At 35.1% G+C, this 19,306-nt stretch overlaps 1 protein-coding gene across 2 annotated transcripts; it reads left to right on the top strand.

The window, feature by feature from the left end:
• Positions 1–803: 803 nt before the first annotated feature.
• Lkb1 (Lkb1/serine/threonine kinase 11) lies at positions 804–16,598 on the top strand. Of its 2 annotated transcripts, XM_089636994.1 has the most exons (7): positions 804–1,560; positions 2,208–2,393; positions 7,476–7,612; positions 10,203–10,388; positions 11,747–11,913; positions 14,090–14,133; positions 16,117–16,228. In XM_089636994.1, exons 1-6 carry the CDS (start codon positions 1,012–1,014, stop codon positions 14,131–14,133), a joined length of 1,269 nt encoding a protein of 422 aa, XP_089493120.1. In that variant the 5' UTR covers positions 804–1,011; the 3' UTR covers positions 16,117–16,228. The 2 variants fall into 2 exon arrangements, with proteins under 2 accessions (XP_089493120.1, XP_089493112.1); XM_089636986.1 differs by lacking the exon at positions 14,090–14,133 and having other exon boundaries at positions 16,117–16,598.
• Positions 16,599–19,306: the final 2,708 nt, after the last annotated feature.

Raw genomic sequence — 19,306 nt, 5'->3', positions numbered from 1 at the left:
AGTAAATAAGCGTTTCTTTGCATTGGTTTACGGCCGTCCAATCGCGGGCGGGTGGAAGCGTTTCTTTGAACGGTTTACGGGCGGCCAATAGAGGACGGGCGGATAACCCTTTAGTGAGAACAGAAGTGTTTCTTTACGTTGGTTTACGGGCAGAGTATTGCGTACGGGCGGATAAGTGTTTAAGGTGGAAGCGTTTAACGAGTAAGCGTTTCTTAGCAATCCTATTGTGCTCTATTGGAATCATTTAGCTCGAGTTTATTGCAGACCTAGGTTTTTACACGTTTTTTAAAAATGGTTGTCCCAAAATGGGAATGTTGTGAGGCTGAAGGTTAGGGGGAGGGGAAGGAGATGGGGAAGAGAAAACTGGGGGATTACCTGGCTATTCAGATCTCGTCACCAAACACATTACAAGCAACGTTTCAAGCCTGAATGGTGATCTTATACCAGGTCGATATGGGGAGAATCTTCCATTCCATTTTATCTGGATGCTATCGGCGCCGGCATGAGTAAGCCGGCTGGGATCCGGTTGCAGTCTGCTAGCGACTTTAATAATATTTAATTTATATTAAATCCATCTCTAAAATAAAACACAATGATCCTTATTTTTGGAAGGTAGAAAAAATATATAAATTATATTTATTTTCATTCTCAAGTAACCGTTTAAATTTTGAATGTTGACTCACGGTAGTTCGATCAGCAGTTGACATTTGTTTGTCTATGCTTTTATGAATGCTTTTGTCAAACAAAAAATTATCATAGAATTATAAAGAATATAGAAGCATAATATAAAAGTGTAAAGAATAATAAAGAAATTGAAATTGATCTCGGAGTTACTATTATTTTGCGAATTAAATCAATTTTTCTTAATTATTGGGATGAAATAATGTTGTAAGGAATTACAGTCAGATGACGTTTTTCCTTTGAAAACTCTGACAAATCTTAGCGACTTCTCCAATACACACATAAATGTATCAGATTGGCATATTATTTGCTAACGATAGATGAGAGATAATGGACCCAAGAATGTGTAAAAGAATAAGTAGCGAAAATTTATCTAAAAGTGAAGAATTCGGTCGCGAAGGATCTAACTTGGAGATTGGTCCGGAGAGCGAAGATAATTACAAATACGATGAAAATGAAACCCTCGAAATTAATGCTGTCAGATGGTTAGATGATGAACAAATTGACCAATTGGACGTAAATTTGGACCCAACTAATCTTTTTTTCCATAGAGTTGATAGTGCTGAAATAATATATCAAAATAAAAAGAAGAGATGTAAATTAGTTGGTAAATATGTCATGGGAGATATTCTGGGTGAAGGATCCTATGGTAAAGTGAAGGAAATGCTAGATTCGGAAACTCTGTGTAGAAGAGCTGTGAAGATATTAAAGAAAAAGAAATTACGCCGGATACCCAATGGAGAGCAGAATGTACAGCGAGAAATTCAACTCTTAAGAATATTAAAACATAAAAATGTTATAGAACTCGTGGACGTAATATACAATGATGAAAAACAAAAGATGTACCTGATTATGGAATATTGTGTAGGCGTTTTACAGGTTCAAAACTTTCAATGAAATAATGAATGTATGATGAATACCTTTGACTGAAACAATATCAACCTTACCTGACTTATTATGATTAAAGAAATTACCATTCCAATATCATGGAGGCTGTCTTTAGTTCATAAAAATGGCAATATTAATGTATTTCTTGTTGTGTGCGCATACTCTCTGATACTGATGGATTTATAGAAGTATGGATGAATTTTTGAACCGTTGGAAATCCGTCAATAATTATATACCTATACCTACTAGCAGGTAAAATCCCTCTAGGGTCTTAGGAGTAGGTATGTAGTATTAGTATTGCTAACAATCAGGGCCGGCTTTGTGCAGGTGCAATTGGAGCTGCAGGCGCCGACTTGCCAAGGAGCCAAGGCTGATAAGGTTTTTACTAGCGCCAGGTTCTATTTGAACAATCTCTAGCAGTATTCTTTTTGGCAAGGTGGTACGAGAAGTACAAAAGGAACTTTAGCCTAATAATATAGATTGTTTTTGGGCGGCCTACAATCACATACAAAATATTATTTAATATCTTGCTACCTTTATTTTCCTGCAAAGTTTTAGATTTACGCTAATCAGATATTCGCAATGTCATCAACTAGCTGTGTTTATTTATTTATGTGTATTGTTTTGTAATTATTCAGGATATGCTTGATGCAGCTCCAAACAAGAGATTTCCGCAGCACCAGGCGCACGCCTACTTTACCCAACTCCTTGACGGGCTAGAGTACCTGCATAGTCAGGGGGTGGTGCACAAGGACATTAAGCCAGGGAATCTCCTCCTCACCCTGGATCACACTCTCAAGATATCGGATTTTGGAGTTGCAGAGGTGACTGATGTTTTATGATTAATCTATATTATTTTATTCTACGAGTATTATTATTGATTGAAAGAAAAATAATATTTTATCCTATATTGTTTGCGACACCTATGCTATGCGCATTTACGAATCATAGGTATTTAGGCATTCAATCCATTGTCGTCAGAAGAGATAGACTTGCCCTAACCTTTTAACCAGGTATCAAACCACCTGATGATAATTTTGAAGCCGGAAATTTCCAGCATGTGTTGAAAACATGGCGACATCATTCGTGCATTGACCCCCACCGAGCGAACATCTAAATAAAAATACCGTCAAAGAAAAGTAAGGTAACGGTTTGCAGCGTAACGCGTTGTGGGATTTTTCTACGCAAGGTCTAGGTTCGCGTAACAGAGTCGATTAATACTGTCACTTCGGTTTGTGTAGCAATATAAAATAACATTCATACTACTGGAGATTCAGGGATGTGCCTTGTGTACTTACGCAGCTAATTGTTTCTTTTCATAATGTTATATATTCCTTCGTGGTATTATATGTTTTATGATGCTTATTTGCAGTAAAATTATTGTACCCTTGAAATATAACTTTTTTTAAAAACCTATTCAAAAATACACATCAATTTATTCTTGTATAAAATTATCGCCTAGCACTTACGTGCTTATGGATTATTTTAACTAATTTATGTGTGAGATAATTCACATATACATTCCACTGTTGGCTATGTTATGTCTGGAGGTAGTGATGACAAGAATGTGCAGATTGCATTTACTAAACACAACTAAAACCATTTCAAGCAACCAGGGAGATTCTGAAAGTATCTACTACACTTTGGCGCAAATAATAATGTAACTGCTATGTATTATTCTAGTTAAATTACGTGTGAAATAAATAATTCACATAAATTAATTAAGGGAGATAATTGTATTATTTTTATGATAGGAGATTTTGTTTCACAACCCTAAATTTACGTTTGATGGGCGTTTAGTCAAAGTGCATTTGTTTGTTACTGCGATAAATAAATTATGACTCATTTGCAAAAGTGTCTTAACTAAATACCATATAAAAATATTCGATCATGGAAACATGCGGAACTTTTTCACGGGATTTGGAATTTGCAATTACATATATTGCTGCTCCTAGCAATTCGCACGCTATTGTAAAAAGTAATTAGTAAGCAGATTTATTTTCAAAGTCTTAATAATGATGATTGCATGCGAGGTATCTGAAAACTGTCAGATTAATTTATTGACCAGTCATTGAAAAGGTGACACCCACGCACCTCACGCACCTCGCAACATGGATTGTTCTCCTCACCATTAGGTTCCTGTCTACTGATTTTTATGTCTATGATTCAATCTCAATTTTTTTCACAGGCTGTGGATTAGAGTCGATTTACGTGTAAGTGTTAATATTATTATTTTTTTAATTATGCCATAAATTGCACAAGTCTCAACTGTTTGGAGCCAGTGGGACTGTGGCATCATAATCAAGGAAATGCTGTAAGTTGAGAAAGTAAGGTACGGTTGAGAAAGTAACTTAAGAAAGTGGGTAGGGTAAGATAATGAGGATGGGAACGGTTTAGAAGTTCTTGGCTATTAAGATCTGGACACTAAACACAGCTAAAGCCGTTTTAAAGAATGTTTCGATTTTTAATAATGGTTTTTGTCATCCGTCAGAGTGGAAGGTACTTTTTGTATTATCTTACTCAAATACTGACAGTCAGCGCTGAAAAATTTTGAAATGTTAAAATCATGACCGAATTAGAATAGCCAGGTTCTCTTTACGTGTGTAACGGATTTGATATTGCACTCTTCAGCCAGCCTCAGTGTAGTCTAAGCACGTAAAGTGCTGATAAATGACTTATCTATGACAATTGAATAAAAGGTGAGACAAGGTTAGATTTAATCCTCAAAGCTAAACAAATTTTATATCTTTGTTTGTCAATGTCAAATACCTAACATTTATGAAGTAAGTAATACATATTGTGCGCGATTGATTTCTGCATTTTATATGAAATGTGTATAGTGTGCTATTAGCCTTGTGAAAGTCACACAAGGAACGTAATTTTAATTAACACGTTGAACGCCATTGTGGAAATGAAGAAACATTACCATTTTAAATTTTTAAAAAAAAATTACTCAGATGGCATCGGCGACCATCAAAACGTATTCCTTTTTTTTTTTTTGACCAAAATTTTCCATGAAAATCAAGAAAATTAACTGCGGTCACCGGTGACCGTGATGGCGCTGTGGGAGAAAAATGACGATTTCCGTTATGAGGTCACCAGTGACCTACATGGCGTTCAACGTGTTAAGAATAGTCTAAACAAGTTTTCAAGCCTTGCTTTATATCCTAATTGTTATTATGCTACAGTCGTAAATACTTGCATATTAAGTTAATGATAAAAACATGATAATAGTTCAGGTAGGTAAACAAGATTAATATTATGAGTGCATAATTTTTAATTGTATAATGTGAATAATATAGACACAGCAGGGGCGGTTCTAACGATCAGCATTTCAGCAAATGCTGACTGTTCATCTTCAATTTTTGCCTTCATCTTCAGGTGGCTCCCAAAAATAGCCCATTTGTTCAAATACACATTTAGGTTTGGGTGTTTCAAACTTCTTGATCATTTTGATTTTTTTTTAACTTTAAACCAGAGGTTCCTAAAGTGGTCTATACAGAGTGTATCGGCACGTACCCGACAAACTTTAACCAGCTATTCCTTAGCATATTTGGAGTAAAAAATCTTATGTGCACTTTGCTGTCCGGTAACGTTTTTTTTTTAATAAAAAATTTATTATTCATATTTTCACCACATGTCACCACTGTTTTATCCTTTGTCAAAGTTTGAAAACCCATCTGGCAATATTTTATTCGAATTCCGTTGAATAATGTACGTGTGCACCTATATTGGCGCGTTTTTACAATCACAACGAAATGGCACGGCACCATTCGTCTCATTTTTAACTATTATTATTTAGTGTGTGCGAAAGAGCGAAGACGCTTTTCGACATACTTGCTTATAACAGCTGTTGAACACGAAAAGCAATGCCAATGACAGTGATGTAGTGTGGAAATTTTTATTTTTTTTTGTTTTTAATTGAAAAAAAATGCTACCGGACAACAAAGTGCCCATAACATTTTTTACTCCAAATGTGCTAAGGAATAGCTGGTTAAAGTTTGTCGGGTATGTGCCGATACACCCTGTATAGACCCCCAGGGGTCGATATTGGCTTGCTGGGGGTCTATGTCAGCGAGAAAAAAATTTGGGGGTCCACGAAATTCAAATGGGGGACATACGAGCGGACCCCCATTTACCTTAAGTTAAATGGGGGTCCGCTCGTATGTCCCCCATTTGAATTTCGTGGACCCCCAAATTTTTTTCTCGCTGACATAGACCCCCAGCAAGCCAATATCGACCCCTGGGGGTCTATACAGGGTGTATTGACCCCCATTTACCTTAAGTTAAATGGGGGTCAAACATTTAGGAGTTCCGTAAATGACACAATACACCTAACACAAATAACACAGTTTACGTAATTCTAATGATAGACTGAAAATTACTTACTTGATATTTGTATTTTTATATTTCGTAAAGTTGTTTATATTTATTATACGTTCCTTTTCTCGTCAGTATTAATATATTGAAGCAAAACATTGCACTGGAAGCTGCGAATTTTCCTAGATTCCCAACTTGTTTTTGAAAAACGTCCAGGGTAATAATGACGTTTAACATTTATATGTACTTCACACAGACTTCAAAACTAAGTTTGAGGACATTTTGACTGTGGAAATAGAATGTGAATGAAGAATCGGATATCATATGACAAAAAGAACTAATTGGAATAAGCGCTAACAAAGAACTTAAGGGGCAGTTCTGTAGGGCCAGCTACAGAAAGAAATTCCCGTTGCTTATCCTGCTCCATTTTCATTTGGTGTAATACCTTACAAGGGCACCCCTGTCTGCACAATGCAAAAACAGAGGAACTATATTGCCACCCAGTTGTAGGGCAGGCAAGGGAAAGGAATCTTTTTACGAAAAAAATAAACAATTATCACATGGGACGTTAATAGTTTTAGGAAAATTCAATATTCGGCAGGCTACGGAATAAAAAAAGTTTGGGAACCTCTGCTTTAAACGATCTCCGTTAAACACCGATTTTCATCCCATTTCAGCTTTGATCAGTTATCAAGCTAAAGAACATGCTGTTATGCTCTGATTAAAAGCTGGAATGGGGACCGTTCAAATATCAAAAATTCAAAATGGCGCTGATTGTCGACTTGTGGTCATAGAATATGATGGACTTTGAATCGCCCCACCCTAAGAGTTTGCACAGTGTTTGCCCTGCTAGGTTAATTGACTGAGTATTTTCATTCCACATTACTGCAAATATGAAAACATTGTAGAATAGGTTAAAAAATATGCTATGACTGTTATCTTCAAATGTTGTCTACGGAACCATCTTAGATCATACAACGTACGTCTTGATTACTTCAACATTAATACACTTGAAATTAGAAGGCAATTGATTGATCTAATATGTTAACATAAAATAATTCATGGTCATCTTGATACTACATTATATCTAGTAATTTTGAAATAAATGTTCCCAATTCCTATTGTCTAAGACACCAAAGCATGTTTCACCTGAATACATTTAAACCTAATTTTGTCTATTTTCACTCTCCAATGCAAATCTGTCGATTATATAATTAGATAGAGTGTACTGAAGTAGATAGTTTCGTCGATAATGTTTTACTGTTTATTGCTCGTAAATTTGTAACAATTTATTGTCAAGCTAATTATATTATGTTTCGCTTATATCTCTTGCCTCTATTTGTATTATTTGTCATTTGAGGGAGTTTTTAATTAATTTTGTAATTTTATGTAGATATTATGTATCCCTTGACTGGGAAGGTTTTTGTAATTTTGTGTATTTACCTATTTGTAAACAAACTGAGTTTTTATAACAAAGTGAATTGTTAATTGTGAATCGTAAGTCAGAACACCCCCCCTCCCCCTCCCATACACACAAGCTATAAGAACTCGGTATAAAATAAATAATTATGTTTTATAATTTCCAGGCATTAGATATGTTTTCTCCCGGGGACATTTGCCACACGGGTCAGGGATCGCCGGCCTTCCAGCCCCCGGAAATTGCCAATGGAGCTGAGACCTTCGCCGGCTTCAAGGTGGACATCTGGAGCAGCGGAGTCACCTTGTGAGACTATTGATACATTTTAATGAATAGCATGTATCTTTCGGTTAACTTCACTTCACTTCAACATTACAGTATAAATGAGGATCGGCGTAGGATAAGCGACCTATGATTCTTTTTCAAAATTCTAAATTTAGAGCCCGACTGTTGCGAACGAGTCTGGACTAGTCATAAAGACCTATTTCAATATCACCATTCACAATCAAATTATGTAGTAAACTCGCCAATTCCTCGCCTGCATATTTTAGGAGATGAATATACCATTGATGTTGATATTTTTAATGTTACTAAAAGCAAGCTGAGTTCAGCATATATCTGTAGGCGAGTGTATAGATGCATGGTTCTGTGCGCAAATGTACAGGTATAGAAGTCGAACGCAATTCGGCAATCCTCAGCGATACTCGTGCATCGATGTGAATTAGTTAGTCTCGAATCGCACGCTCGCGAACATTATAAAAATTACTTACATGTATTCTGTTAAATAAAGTAAATGTACAGGTATAGAAGTCGAAAGCAATTCGGCAATCCTCAGCGATGCTCGTGCATCGATGTGAATTAGTCAGTCTCGAATCGCATGCTTGCGAAAATTATAAAAATTACTAATAAAGTTAATGTTAAAGTTAAATAAAGTAACACGTTTCATTGAAATCAAGGAATTATTTAATTATCCACTCTGTTCTCTTAATCCTGCTCAAACAGTAACAAATTCGATATTTAACACATACTTAACTCCTTTGGCTAATTTATTCAGTTTTGGTAACAAACAGCTATTACCTGTTAGTCAATTTGTTTGCTTTTCGGAACAGCTCATATGGTCTGGTAGAATTATTATATAATTAATTTAATATAGAATTAAAATCTACACTTTATGAAACAAGAGGTTCCAACCTCAATTTGAGAAAAAAATTTTGAATCTCAGTGAATTTTTAATTAATTAATTATTTTTATATGAATCTGAAAAAAAAGAGGTAGCAGTAATGTTATTAATACATTTGTCTAATAAAATATGTGTTTTTTCTTCATTATCAGTAATTTTAGTGTTTTTTTCTTCATTATCAGTAATTATGTTGGTCAGTTTGCAAAACCCCCAAGCTTACTTACGCTGGCCAAAATGTAACCAATTTGAAGAGATATAAAAATTTTTTTAGGAAATATGTCAAAATTTTCCCGCATCTTGCGCAACTGCGATATTAACTAAGATAACCATTTTACTTAGCAAATGGTTTTCCCATTTTTCAATATATGTCTCGCATCTTTATACAGTGCTCTAATTAAAACAAGATTTTCAGTTTATAAAATTTTTGAAATGCCATCTTGTCGTTGCAATAAAAATTCTTGTGAGTGTTTATTTTACACAAATTTCTGTTATTGTATATTAATGAAATTGTTATTGAAATCTCTGCTTATTTAAAAAAATAAATAGATGCAATTTTTATTATTCTTGGAATATTTTTAGTCGGATAAATTACGGTTATTTGTCAAGTTGAAAAGGAACAAGCGATTTTTGCGATCTTCGTAAGCTTGGTGTGACTTTTGGGTGTAGAGCGGTGGTCTCCAACCTTTTTGTCGCCGTGGACCGGTCAACTTTTGAAAATTTGCCTGCTCTAAGGAGCTGGCAGCATTGATCCTCAGTGCACTGCATTGTGTTTATTTAGTTGTATGCTTATCTTACTTTACTTAAGGCGATGCACCACGTCGTGTAATATTTTAAATTGAGCCGCTATCAATGACAACCCTTACGTAGATGGCGATAAGGTTTAAATTCCCGCTTAACACCATCCGCCTGTTTTGATTTTTGCAAGAAAAAAACATGGCCAAAAAGTGCCTTTTATATTATTTTGTGGATGTTCAGGCATACATATTTAATTTTTTTCGATCATTTTATAAATAACTTAATTTGCCACATTACACAATAAAATCATAACCGAAAATGGGTTCGTAAGTACGAGATTTTGAACTTTAAAGCAGTTTTCATAGGCCTTATACATTATTTTTTTCTGGGCTTATAAAAAGACTTATCTAAAAAATACTCGATTATTTCAAAGGTCAAGATGTATTCTACTCGCAGTATTTAATTAAAGCATCTGAAACATTTCTAGGCGACCAAATTTTCAAACCAAAAACACATGATTTTGAATTACTACGTATGGCATCGCCTTTACCTTTATAATTATGTTCCTTTTGTGTGTAATTTTGTCATTTAATTACGAAATATTATTATGTAATAATTCTATACATAGTTTCAAAAAAAGTCAGAATTTAGAACACATGTAGAATCACCTACTGAAGTTAGTGCACTTTACCCTGGACACCCCATGTAATGGTAATTTATACATACTGATATAATGCAAAATCTTAAATCTCCGAAAGTTCTTCAATGTTTGCTTTGAAATTTTGACACAACGTAGCATTTGAATACGCATGCGTTTTTATATATACCTGTATTATATAGATGTCACCTGTGACAGGTAACAACATGTTTTTTTTTTTTTAATTATGCCATCTGTTGGACATAAAAGCAATACTAGATGGTTGTATAAGTTTTTCAAATACATATTGTCTTTCTTTAACTGAGAAAGTTTTTTTGCCGCAGGTACAACATAGCAACTGGCGTTTATCCATTTGAGGGGGATAACATCTATCGGCTGTTTGAAAGCATTGGCCGGGCAGAGTTCAGTGTGCCCGAGGACCTCGGTGAGGCGCTAGTCAGCTTGCTCAACGGGATGCTCCAGAGGGATCCGCAGGATCGACTCAGCATCCCCGAGATTAGGAGGCATCCGTGAGTATCGTTTGTAGTGAGATGATGAGCTGAGTAAAATAAATGACAAATCAATGATAGTATCTAGAATCAAATCAATGATAGTATATACAATGCACAAATGGGGCCTTAGGGATGCTGAATTGGAGTGTGATTGTGAACACTGGAACTGCGGAACGTATCATAGAAGTATGTTTCCTATACCAGTTTCCCAGAGTCACATCTGTGCTGAAAGTGCCTCTTCAACGCCTCAACTATATCCATCACTGGACACGGGTGCTGACGATTGAACCTTTTTTGAAAACGATCCCAATTGCTCATTGGTGGTTCGTGATATGGATAGTTCATGATTGACACAGGACTACTCTCAATACTGTCTGTAACTTTAGTATTCCATTATGGCCTACCATACTATACCACCATATGAAGAGGAATAAGACTCTAGAATTGCTAAATCTAAAAAATATTTATTTTAACCCTTCATAAATGTAACATGTAATTACCTCACTGAAAAGCGCGTCAACTGTACATTTAAAAATGAATATATAATGCGGTGACCGGATAAATCATCACAATGATAATTCATCACATCTTTAAAAAGTTATATAAAGTCATTTAATAACTTAATAATGATAACGTGGGTGTAGGTTAGGTTAGGTTAAAATTTTATTTTTTTTCATCGTTTCTAATGACTTTATAACGCTTTTTAAAAGTGTGTTGAATTGTCACTGTGTTGAGTTATCATGGAACCATATAATGTACATTCTTCTGGTACATCAAAATGGGAATAGGAATTTTTTTTCATTCGTATTCATTTAAAAAATTTTTACTATTTATTATTGCTTTATGTAAATGGTCACAGAAACAAGTCATCAAAACAATTTGAGAGATGGTTGAGGGGAAAAGGAATGTTTGAAGTAATGTGTTTTAAAAAACTATGTACATGCTTAATAAAATACACACTGGAATTTTTAAGATACCATTCTTATACAATATTGATAATATCCCTTCAGGCTAAGTTATTTGCTTTGGGAACAACTCATATGGTCTTACAGAAATTTTTGTATCTCCCTTACTGTCATGGTGAGAAATATGATCTAAAAAACGTTAAGTGCCATTTTTATTAATTTTTAAGTTTGCATTAAAATATTTCATATTTAAAAAAATATATGTTTATTTCCAATAACAACATTTGAAAGCGTATTTTATCACCTTTCCAAAACAATTTTTAGAATTCGGATACATTCAGAAATATTCCATTTATTTGGATTTTATTGCAAAGCGGAAATACTCGGACCTTCTTACAGATTATAGGTCTAAGGAGTTAAATTATGAAATATTATCCACTTTAAAATATTGAATTTCCGATTGTCATCTAGGTGGGTGCAAAGGAAACCGGGTCTAGGCGGAGAGACATGGATCCCCATCCCGGCGCTACAGGGGGACCACCTGCACCGCATGACGGTGCTGCCGTATCTCATGGAGTACCACTACGAGGCGCAGGACAGGAACAATGACAACTATTACACGGAGCACGACCTCAATGGTAAGTCACGGCCGTATGGGGCCAATGATCATGCTCTTTCACTCTTAAGGACGTCATCATAACCTCTTCTACTGTCGAGCAAGGCTCACCAATTTATTTATGAACTCACCCGTGTGGAGAGCTACGTACTTCCTAAATGCGGTGGATCAAAAAATCTATTTTTTTTTTTGCCCTATAATATATGCATATTATATACAATGTTATAAAAGTTAGTACAAACTGATTAAAGAAAAATAATAGTGAAAACATAAAAGCGATACGCCGATGGGTTAATCGGCCTTTGTTAAGCCCTCGATTCATGAAAGTGGAACTAAAAGTTTTTATTACTGTGACAACACCGAGTAACACTGATTTTTGAAGAAATTATAGTATGCTCAATTGAGAGGTTATGCTTGACTTCTGAATGGTCACCTTGTCAAGCTCGTCAGTTGATCACAATTTAATGAAAAGCTAAAACGGGCCAAGAATTGTTTAGTGTTTAGCGGGGACCATTCAAAAGTCAAAAATTCAAGATGCCGCTGATTGTTGAATTGATGGTTGTCAAATATGATGGAGTTTGAAGTACGCCAATCTTAATCTTCTGGGTATTAAAGGTGTTGTTTCAGTTTTCTCTATTTTCCACTGTTGCTGCTGTCTTCCTAATGACCTTTATATTGATCTACCTTATGTGAGTCATTCCTATGTGAGTTGCGCCTTCCTTTTAATGTTGGTGAAGTGAAAATACTCTCCACCATTTGTTTGTCTTTTGTTCCTGTGGTGCTACTTCCATGGGGAGTTAGTCACAACTACAAGAATAATAATGTACATATTGTTTGTTATTGTATCTATAGAGTTTGGATTTTAACAGCTGTTCATTGTTTGGTGAATGTATGTGTATGCACATAATATGTAATAGCATTTTATAATAATAATTATTACAATTATTGGTATTTAATCAGTGCATTTGTTTTATTGTGCCATTATTCTGGGAGATTGTTCACACAAACATCTGCACTGCCTAGACTTGGCATCATGTTATCAACATTCATAATTGAAACTACATATTTGCGGGTACATTCATAGCATTCTTTCTCACATTCATTTTTAATTATTGTATACTACCTCATACCTCTAGAGGTACTGAGAATCAAGGGGTAACAAACAATACATGTTTGAATCAAATTTTAAAATAGTATTTAAAACAGTATTTTGTAATTTACAGATTTGCTTGAAACATTTACTGACCAGTTGTTTCAATTTAATTTGACATTGCAGTTGTAGCTATAATGTCCAGGAGTTAATACTCACATTCAATTCATTACTAGCTCGTTTGAAAGCTGCTTGTTGAATTGATGGTTGTCAAATATGATGGAGTTTGAAGTACGCCAATCTTAGTCTTCTGGGTATTAAAGGTGTTGTTTCAGTTTTCTCTATTTTCCACTGTTGCTGCTGTCTTCCTAATGACCTTTATATTGATCTACCTTATGTGAGTCATTCCTATGTGAGTTGCGCCTTCCTTTTAATGTTGGTGAAGTGAAAATACTCTCCACCATTTGTTTGTCTTTTGTTCCTGTGGTGCTACTTCCATGGGGAGTTAGTCACAACTACAAGAATAATAATGTACATATTGTTTGTTATTGTATCTATAGAGTTTGGATTTTAACAGCTGTTCATTGTTTGGTGAATGTATGTGTATGCACATAATATGTAATAGCATTTTATAATAATAATTATTACAATTATTGGTATTTAATCAGTGCATTTGTTTTATTGTGCCATTATTCTGGGAGATTGTTCACACAAACATCTGCACTGCCTAGACTCGGCATCATGTTATCAACATTCATAATTGAAACTACATATTTGCGGGTACATTCATAGCATTCTTTCTCACATTCATTTTTAATTATTGTATACTACCTCATACCTCTAGAGGTACTGAGAATCAAGGGGTAACAATACATGTTTGAATCAAATTTTAAAATAGTATTTAAAACAGTATTTTGTAATTTACAGATTTGCTTGAAACATTTACTGACCAGTTGTTTCAATTTAATTTGACATTGCAGTTGTAGCTATAATAATGTCCAGGAGTTAATACTCACATTCAATTCATTACTAGCTCGTTTGAAAGCTGGGTTGAAAGAATAGTTCCTTTGACTGGATTCACACATAGTTAGTTTTCCTATTATTTCAGAAACATTTTCAAGCGGCATGATCAGCATATTTGCCAGAATATAGGTTTGTGTCGAGACATTTTCACTTTTGCTTGGGGTTTACCATCAACACTAACCATCAACGCCAATTAATACTAATTATCATTCATCTAGTTCTTAGTCAACTTGTTCATTATTGGAGAAGTTATGAAATGACATAATCACAGATTTTTAACAAAACTAAAAACTTTATATATCTTCTATATTTATTTATGTGTACTCCTTTTGATCATGTGAATACACTTGTATCTACACTTGGAGCCAATAAACACTGGAGCGCCAAGATTTTTGAGATTTTTGCATGTTTGGTTTTGAATTCGCCGAATATTAATATGAAAACAGAAAATCATGAAATAAGATAAACTTCCAAATGTCGTTTAAAGCCAATGAATTTACTCATATTTTATAATTTATATAAGTTTGTAGGTTTTATAAAAAAAATCATTAAATTCACACACATGTGTAATTTGCATGATTTTTAACAGATTTCATTTAAAATTAAAAATTTAATTTAATTTTTTAAAATTGTACTTATTACAGGATTAAAAAATTGAGCATGTTTTTTACAGTACTAAAATGGTATACATATATTTATACATAGTAACATTACACATTGCTATTTATATTTAGAAAATTTAATAATGTGCTTACAAATACCACAAAACTGTTTTTTCACTTCACATATCATTTTCAATTGTCATTAATCAGACTAAAAATTACCCTAGAATAATAAAAATGATGTCTTTTTTTGGTTATGAATCATTCTCAATTAATTAATATTGAATGGTTGTTATGTTAAACCTATGATTTAATGATAAAACACACACCGTTCTGCTAACTGCTAACATTTGATTATTTGCATAGAAAGTTCTAGAGATGCGAGACATCTCTTGTTTAACTACGAAACTACTAAGTTAGCCTTGTGAATATCGAAGTTATCGAAATGTTATAAAGTATCCCTTCAAATTGGCCAGCGTGTGTTTGAAAATTGGCCAAAATGTTAGCAAAAACGCCCCAGTGGATTACATTTGTGATCAAATGCACACACCTATAATAATTATCAGTATGGACTTATCCCATTGCCTTGATTGCATATAATGACATTTCCCCGTACCTTGTACTTATACTTGATCCAGTTTAACCTAGTAAATGGACACTGACTTAAGTGATCACCAAACAGGTTATATATTATAATGTAGCTGTTTTGAGCTTGATCTCGCTAACCTATGTAGTACATGTTCAAATGATCAGAAAGATTATCATTAACCATTAATAAATTACTTAACCCCTTGTGGCAGATAGTTTACGAAATTGCACAGCATCATTATATCTTGCACTTGTCAATGTAGTGACGAATCTTCAATATGAATGAACACAAGTAGGGCCTATTCATTATGCTTTATCCTTTGAAACCCTGGCTTTCTCAATGCAGTGGGTATGTTCATTATGCTTTATCCTTTAAAATGCTGGCCTTCTCAATGCAGTGGGGTCTGTTCATTATGCTTTATCCTTTAAAATTCTGGCCTTCTCATTGCAGTGAGGTCTATTCATTATGCTTTATCCTTTGAAACGCTGGCCTCCTCAATGCAGTGGGGTCTATTCATTATGCTTTATCCTTTAACCGCTTCCAATGCGTTCCAATTTCTGCTAGTGACGCTCGCCGGTTTCGACTTTCAGGGTTTTATTTTTAGCTAACACGAGTAACGCTCGTGAAAGTTAGCGATGTATTTTACTCAGTTTGAATTTTCCTGCAGTTGAGATCGGTCGTGTTTTTGAGCTGCTTATTTCGTTCTTATTCATATTTTGATTGAAAAGATTGCTGATATCTGAAATGTAATCTATCCCAAAGTGCGGCACATTTTGATACAATGTATGTCTTTTAGTACAACTTCATGGATCTTATATGCGACATTCGCGTATGGAGATTGCCGTCGAAGGATCACATACGCCACAGTTGTGTAGACAAGGTTAAGGGGATATTGGTTTAATATTGTAATTTTATTTGCAGAGGAAAAGAGGTATATGGAAAAGGAGCCAGAAGAAATAACGTCCTGGAACCAGAAGACTGGGAATGGATCTCAAGGCCCAAACTCGCACCAGTCGCACCAGTCGCACCAGCCGCATCAGCCCAGTAAGAGAAGATGGAGAAAGCCCATCTCCTGTATGTCCGGGAAGAAGTTCCCCACCTGCAAACTGTCGTGATAAGTGTCCTCAGAGCCGCGTGCATCCGGACCCTCTTTTCGCTAGCCGAATGTGCTATTATTCATTTACGATTAGTTCAAATGAATTCGTTCTTTTAAATATTTTTTGTACATGTGTTAAGATCCTTTAATTAATTGAGGTTTGATTTTGAAATTCATGGCATTAGCGATTCATTGATTATGTATTATGATAAATTTCAAGGTTATTGACTATCTGTGACAGTGGAGGTCCGTGGACCTTTCAGTGTGCTAGAGTGGTGAGATTGAAAAATACCACATTATTGATATTGTTGTAGCTGAAAATTTTTTTTTTTTTTTAATTTATTTTCAGCTACGTCATCTTACCACTTTTCATGAAAAGTCAAAAACCGCCCCTGCTAGCTACTGGTGACCGGATAAATCATCAAAATGATAATTCATCACATCTTTAAAAAGTTATATTAAGTCATGGAAAGTGATGAAACAAAAACTTTATTAACTGGGTTAAGTAGGTTAGGTTTAAATTTTTTTTTTCATCATTTCTAATGACTTTATATCACTTTTTAAAGGTGAGTTGAATTTTCGATGTGTTGATTTATCATGGAACCCTATCTACTATGTATTAGATTATTTCTATTATCTATATGATTTTCTAAAAAAAAAGTAGCAGGAAGTGTCTATTTTTGATTTCTGCAATGAAGCGTCTGCAAATTACTAATTAGAATAAAAAATACTTTGTCTGAATTCAGTTCAGCCTTAACCTTGCTCAGGGCTGTTTAAATACATACTTTGCTACTTAGATCTTCGAGTTTCTTTCGAATAAGGTGAATCGGTGAATTGAGTGAAGTTAAAAATATCCTTCAAATGTCGTTAGCTTGAACATAGCAATATTGCAGTTGTAGGTACGCGTGTGTGCGGGAGTGATGTACTCAACAAATCGGTTCCCGATCACGGTACAGGCGCCAACAACACACCGCACTTCGCTCAGGCGCCCAGTACGTCCACCCCAACCGACCCCGGCCCCAGCCCCGGTATTGCCTTAGCAACCGTAGTCGGCCACCCCATAGCCATTTGCCCGCCTGCGAGTGGCGTCAGCCGCCCAATGCACGCAAAATGACAATGCGATCTGCTCCAAAAAAGGGCAAATCAGAGAATGATCTTCAACTGCCTTCCAAATGTGCTGCAGCAACGTATTCTGCTCTAGGATTACTCAAATTACTCTGAATGTCGAACTCTCAAAGCCTCGTCCTCTTTCCTCCACAACACCCGCTCTGCCACGGACATACTTCCTCTCCCAATTTGCCGATCAACAATTCTAGTGATTGGAGGAATGTGACGCATAAGAGACAACCTATTCTACGTAATACCGCTCAAGAGCCTATCGGCCTGATTGATGTTGAAAGGCGAAATACATTTATGTCTGGCAATTTGAATTTGCCATCACTGATAATATTAAAAAATTCCTCTGGAACACTGACAAAGTTTTAAAATACTACATTGTCAAACTGTCATCTCTGTTTGAGTGTGCGTCGTTCCGCATCTGAATCAATTTCCTGTTTTCGTGGATCCAAACTTATGGCCAAACTATATTTCATTTAGGAATGGTTTTTTCTTAGATGAAACCACGCGAACAAACCCTGTACAATTGCCTTCATGCATAAGAAGGGTACAGAATAATCGAAAGTGAATGTAATGTAAGATTTAATTATTAGGTGTCTTAAATTTCCCATATTGTAGATCCAGTGTTGTAAAATAGCACTACATTACTGCATTAACAGTGCTTGATGGTGCTGCCACACGCAAAGCTCACATCAACAGATAATATAAAGCACAATAGCGCTCGCCATACAATCCCATACAGACCCGACACACGTAAAAAGATAACGCGCTATAAGTGTGGTTCTGAACTTCGCTAACCGAATTTATTTTACGTAACCGCTCCCGACGCGATATTTGAAAAGTTATGCGTCCCCCTCTCCGCCGTAAAAAGGAGAGGGGGTCATTTTAATTACGGAGCTACCAACTAAGTTCCGTGTTCCCTTTGACAGCCATGACATAAGCAGCCTAATAATGAATTTCTTATTTATTATGTTAGCTCATATCGTCATGTGTGCTAGTAAATTTAGAAACATAAAAAAAACTTTATTTGGCAAACATACTTAACATATATTTAAAATATAAATATAATCAATATTTGAATTTGAAGTAAACAAATTTTCGCCCTTTCAAAATTAATCATATTTTTAATCTCAGTATGTTTATATGGTAATATCATTCGGTTTTTTGATAAAAGTTGGACGGCTTGGACGAACGTTGAGCTTATTTTACAATAATTTATTATATGTCGCTTTCGTCGATCGGCGTGCGAACTGCGAATTTCCTGATTCGACGGAGAGGTTATGTCAGGTTATGTGAATATGCGCTATTTACGCGCAGATTGTTTAAAATCTAAAAAGTTTATAAATAGCATTTATAATTATATAGTTGGCGGCATCATCATCTGAGGATGAGCTGTCCAACAGATCCAGCAATAGGCGACAAGTATCATCCATTTCGAAAACGTGCTCAAGCTGTCAGTAAGTAAAGTTGTCACTTTGACAGATGAAATTATGTTCCTCGGCCGCTCTCGAATTCAACTGACCCCCTCTCCTACCATAGGAAGAAATATTTGACAGCGTCGTGTGTCGGTAGAAAAGATGATGCGCTGTACATTAACTTTTGATGTGAGCTTTGCGTCTGGCAGCAGCTTTAACAATGAATTATTGTGTTGTAATACTATGTATAATGCATACAAACAAAATACTTAAATTAATGCAGAATTACCCCTTCTGCTTGCCTTCACCAACTCTGACCCCGCCATAGGTTAAAGTTGATGTTCTCTCACCCTCTTCTATGTGCATGTATTTATACTATTTGTATTTAGGAGGAAGGTTGGTTTCTATATATTTTTATATTTCCTAATAAAGTGGGAAAACCACAAAGTGATTGCTACCTGTGGAGGTTTTAAATTACTAATCC

The sequence above is a fragment of the Hesperophylax consimilis genome, chromosome 1, assembly GCF_061612785.1.
Source record: "Hesperophylax consimilis isolate HC1 chromosome 1, BYU_Hcon_1.0, whole genome shotgun sequence".
NCBI classification, from domain to species: Eukaryota; Metazoa; Arthropoda; class Insecta; order Trichoptera; family Limnephilidae; genus Hesperophylax; species Hesperophylax consimilis.
The sequence above is the reverse complement of the archived record's forward strand: the minus strand, read 5'-3'. Positions and strand labels throughout refer to the sequence as shown.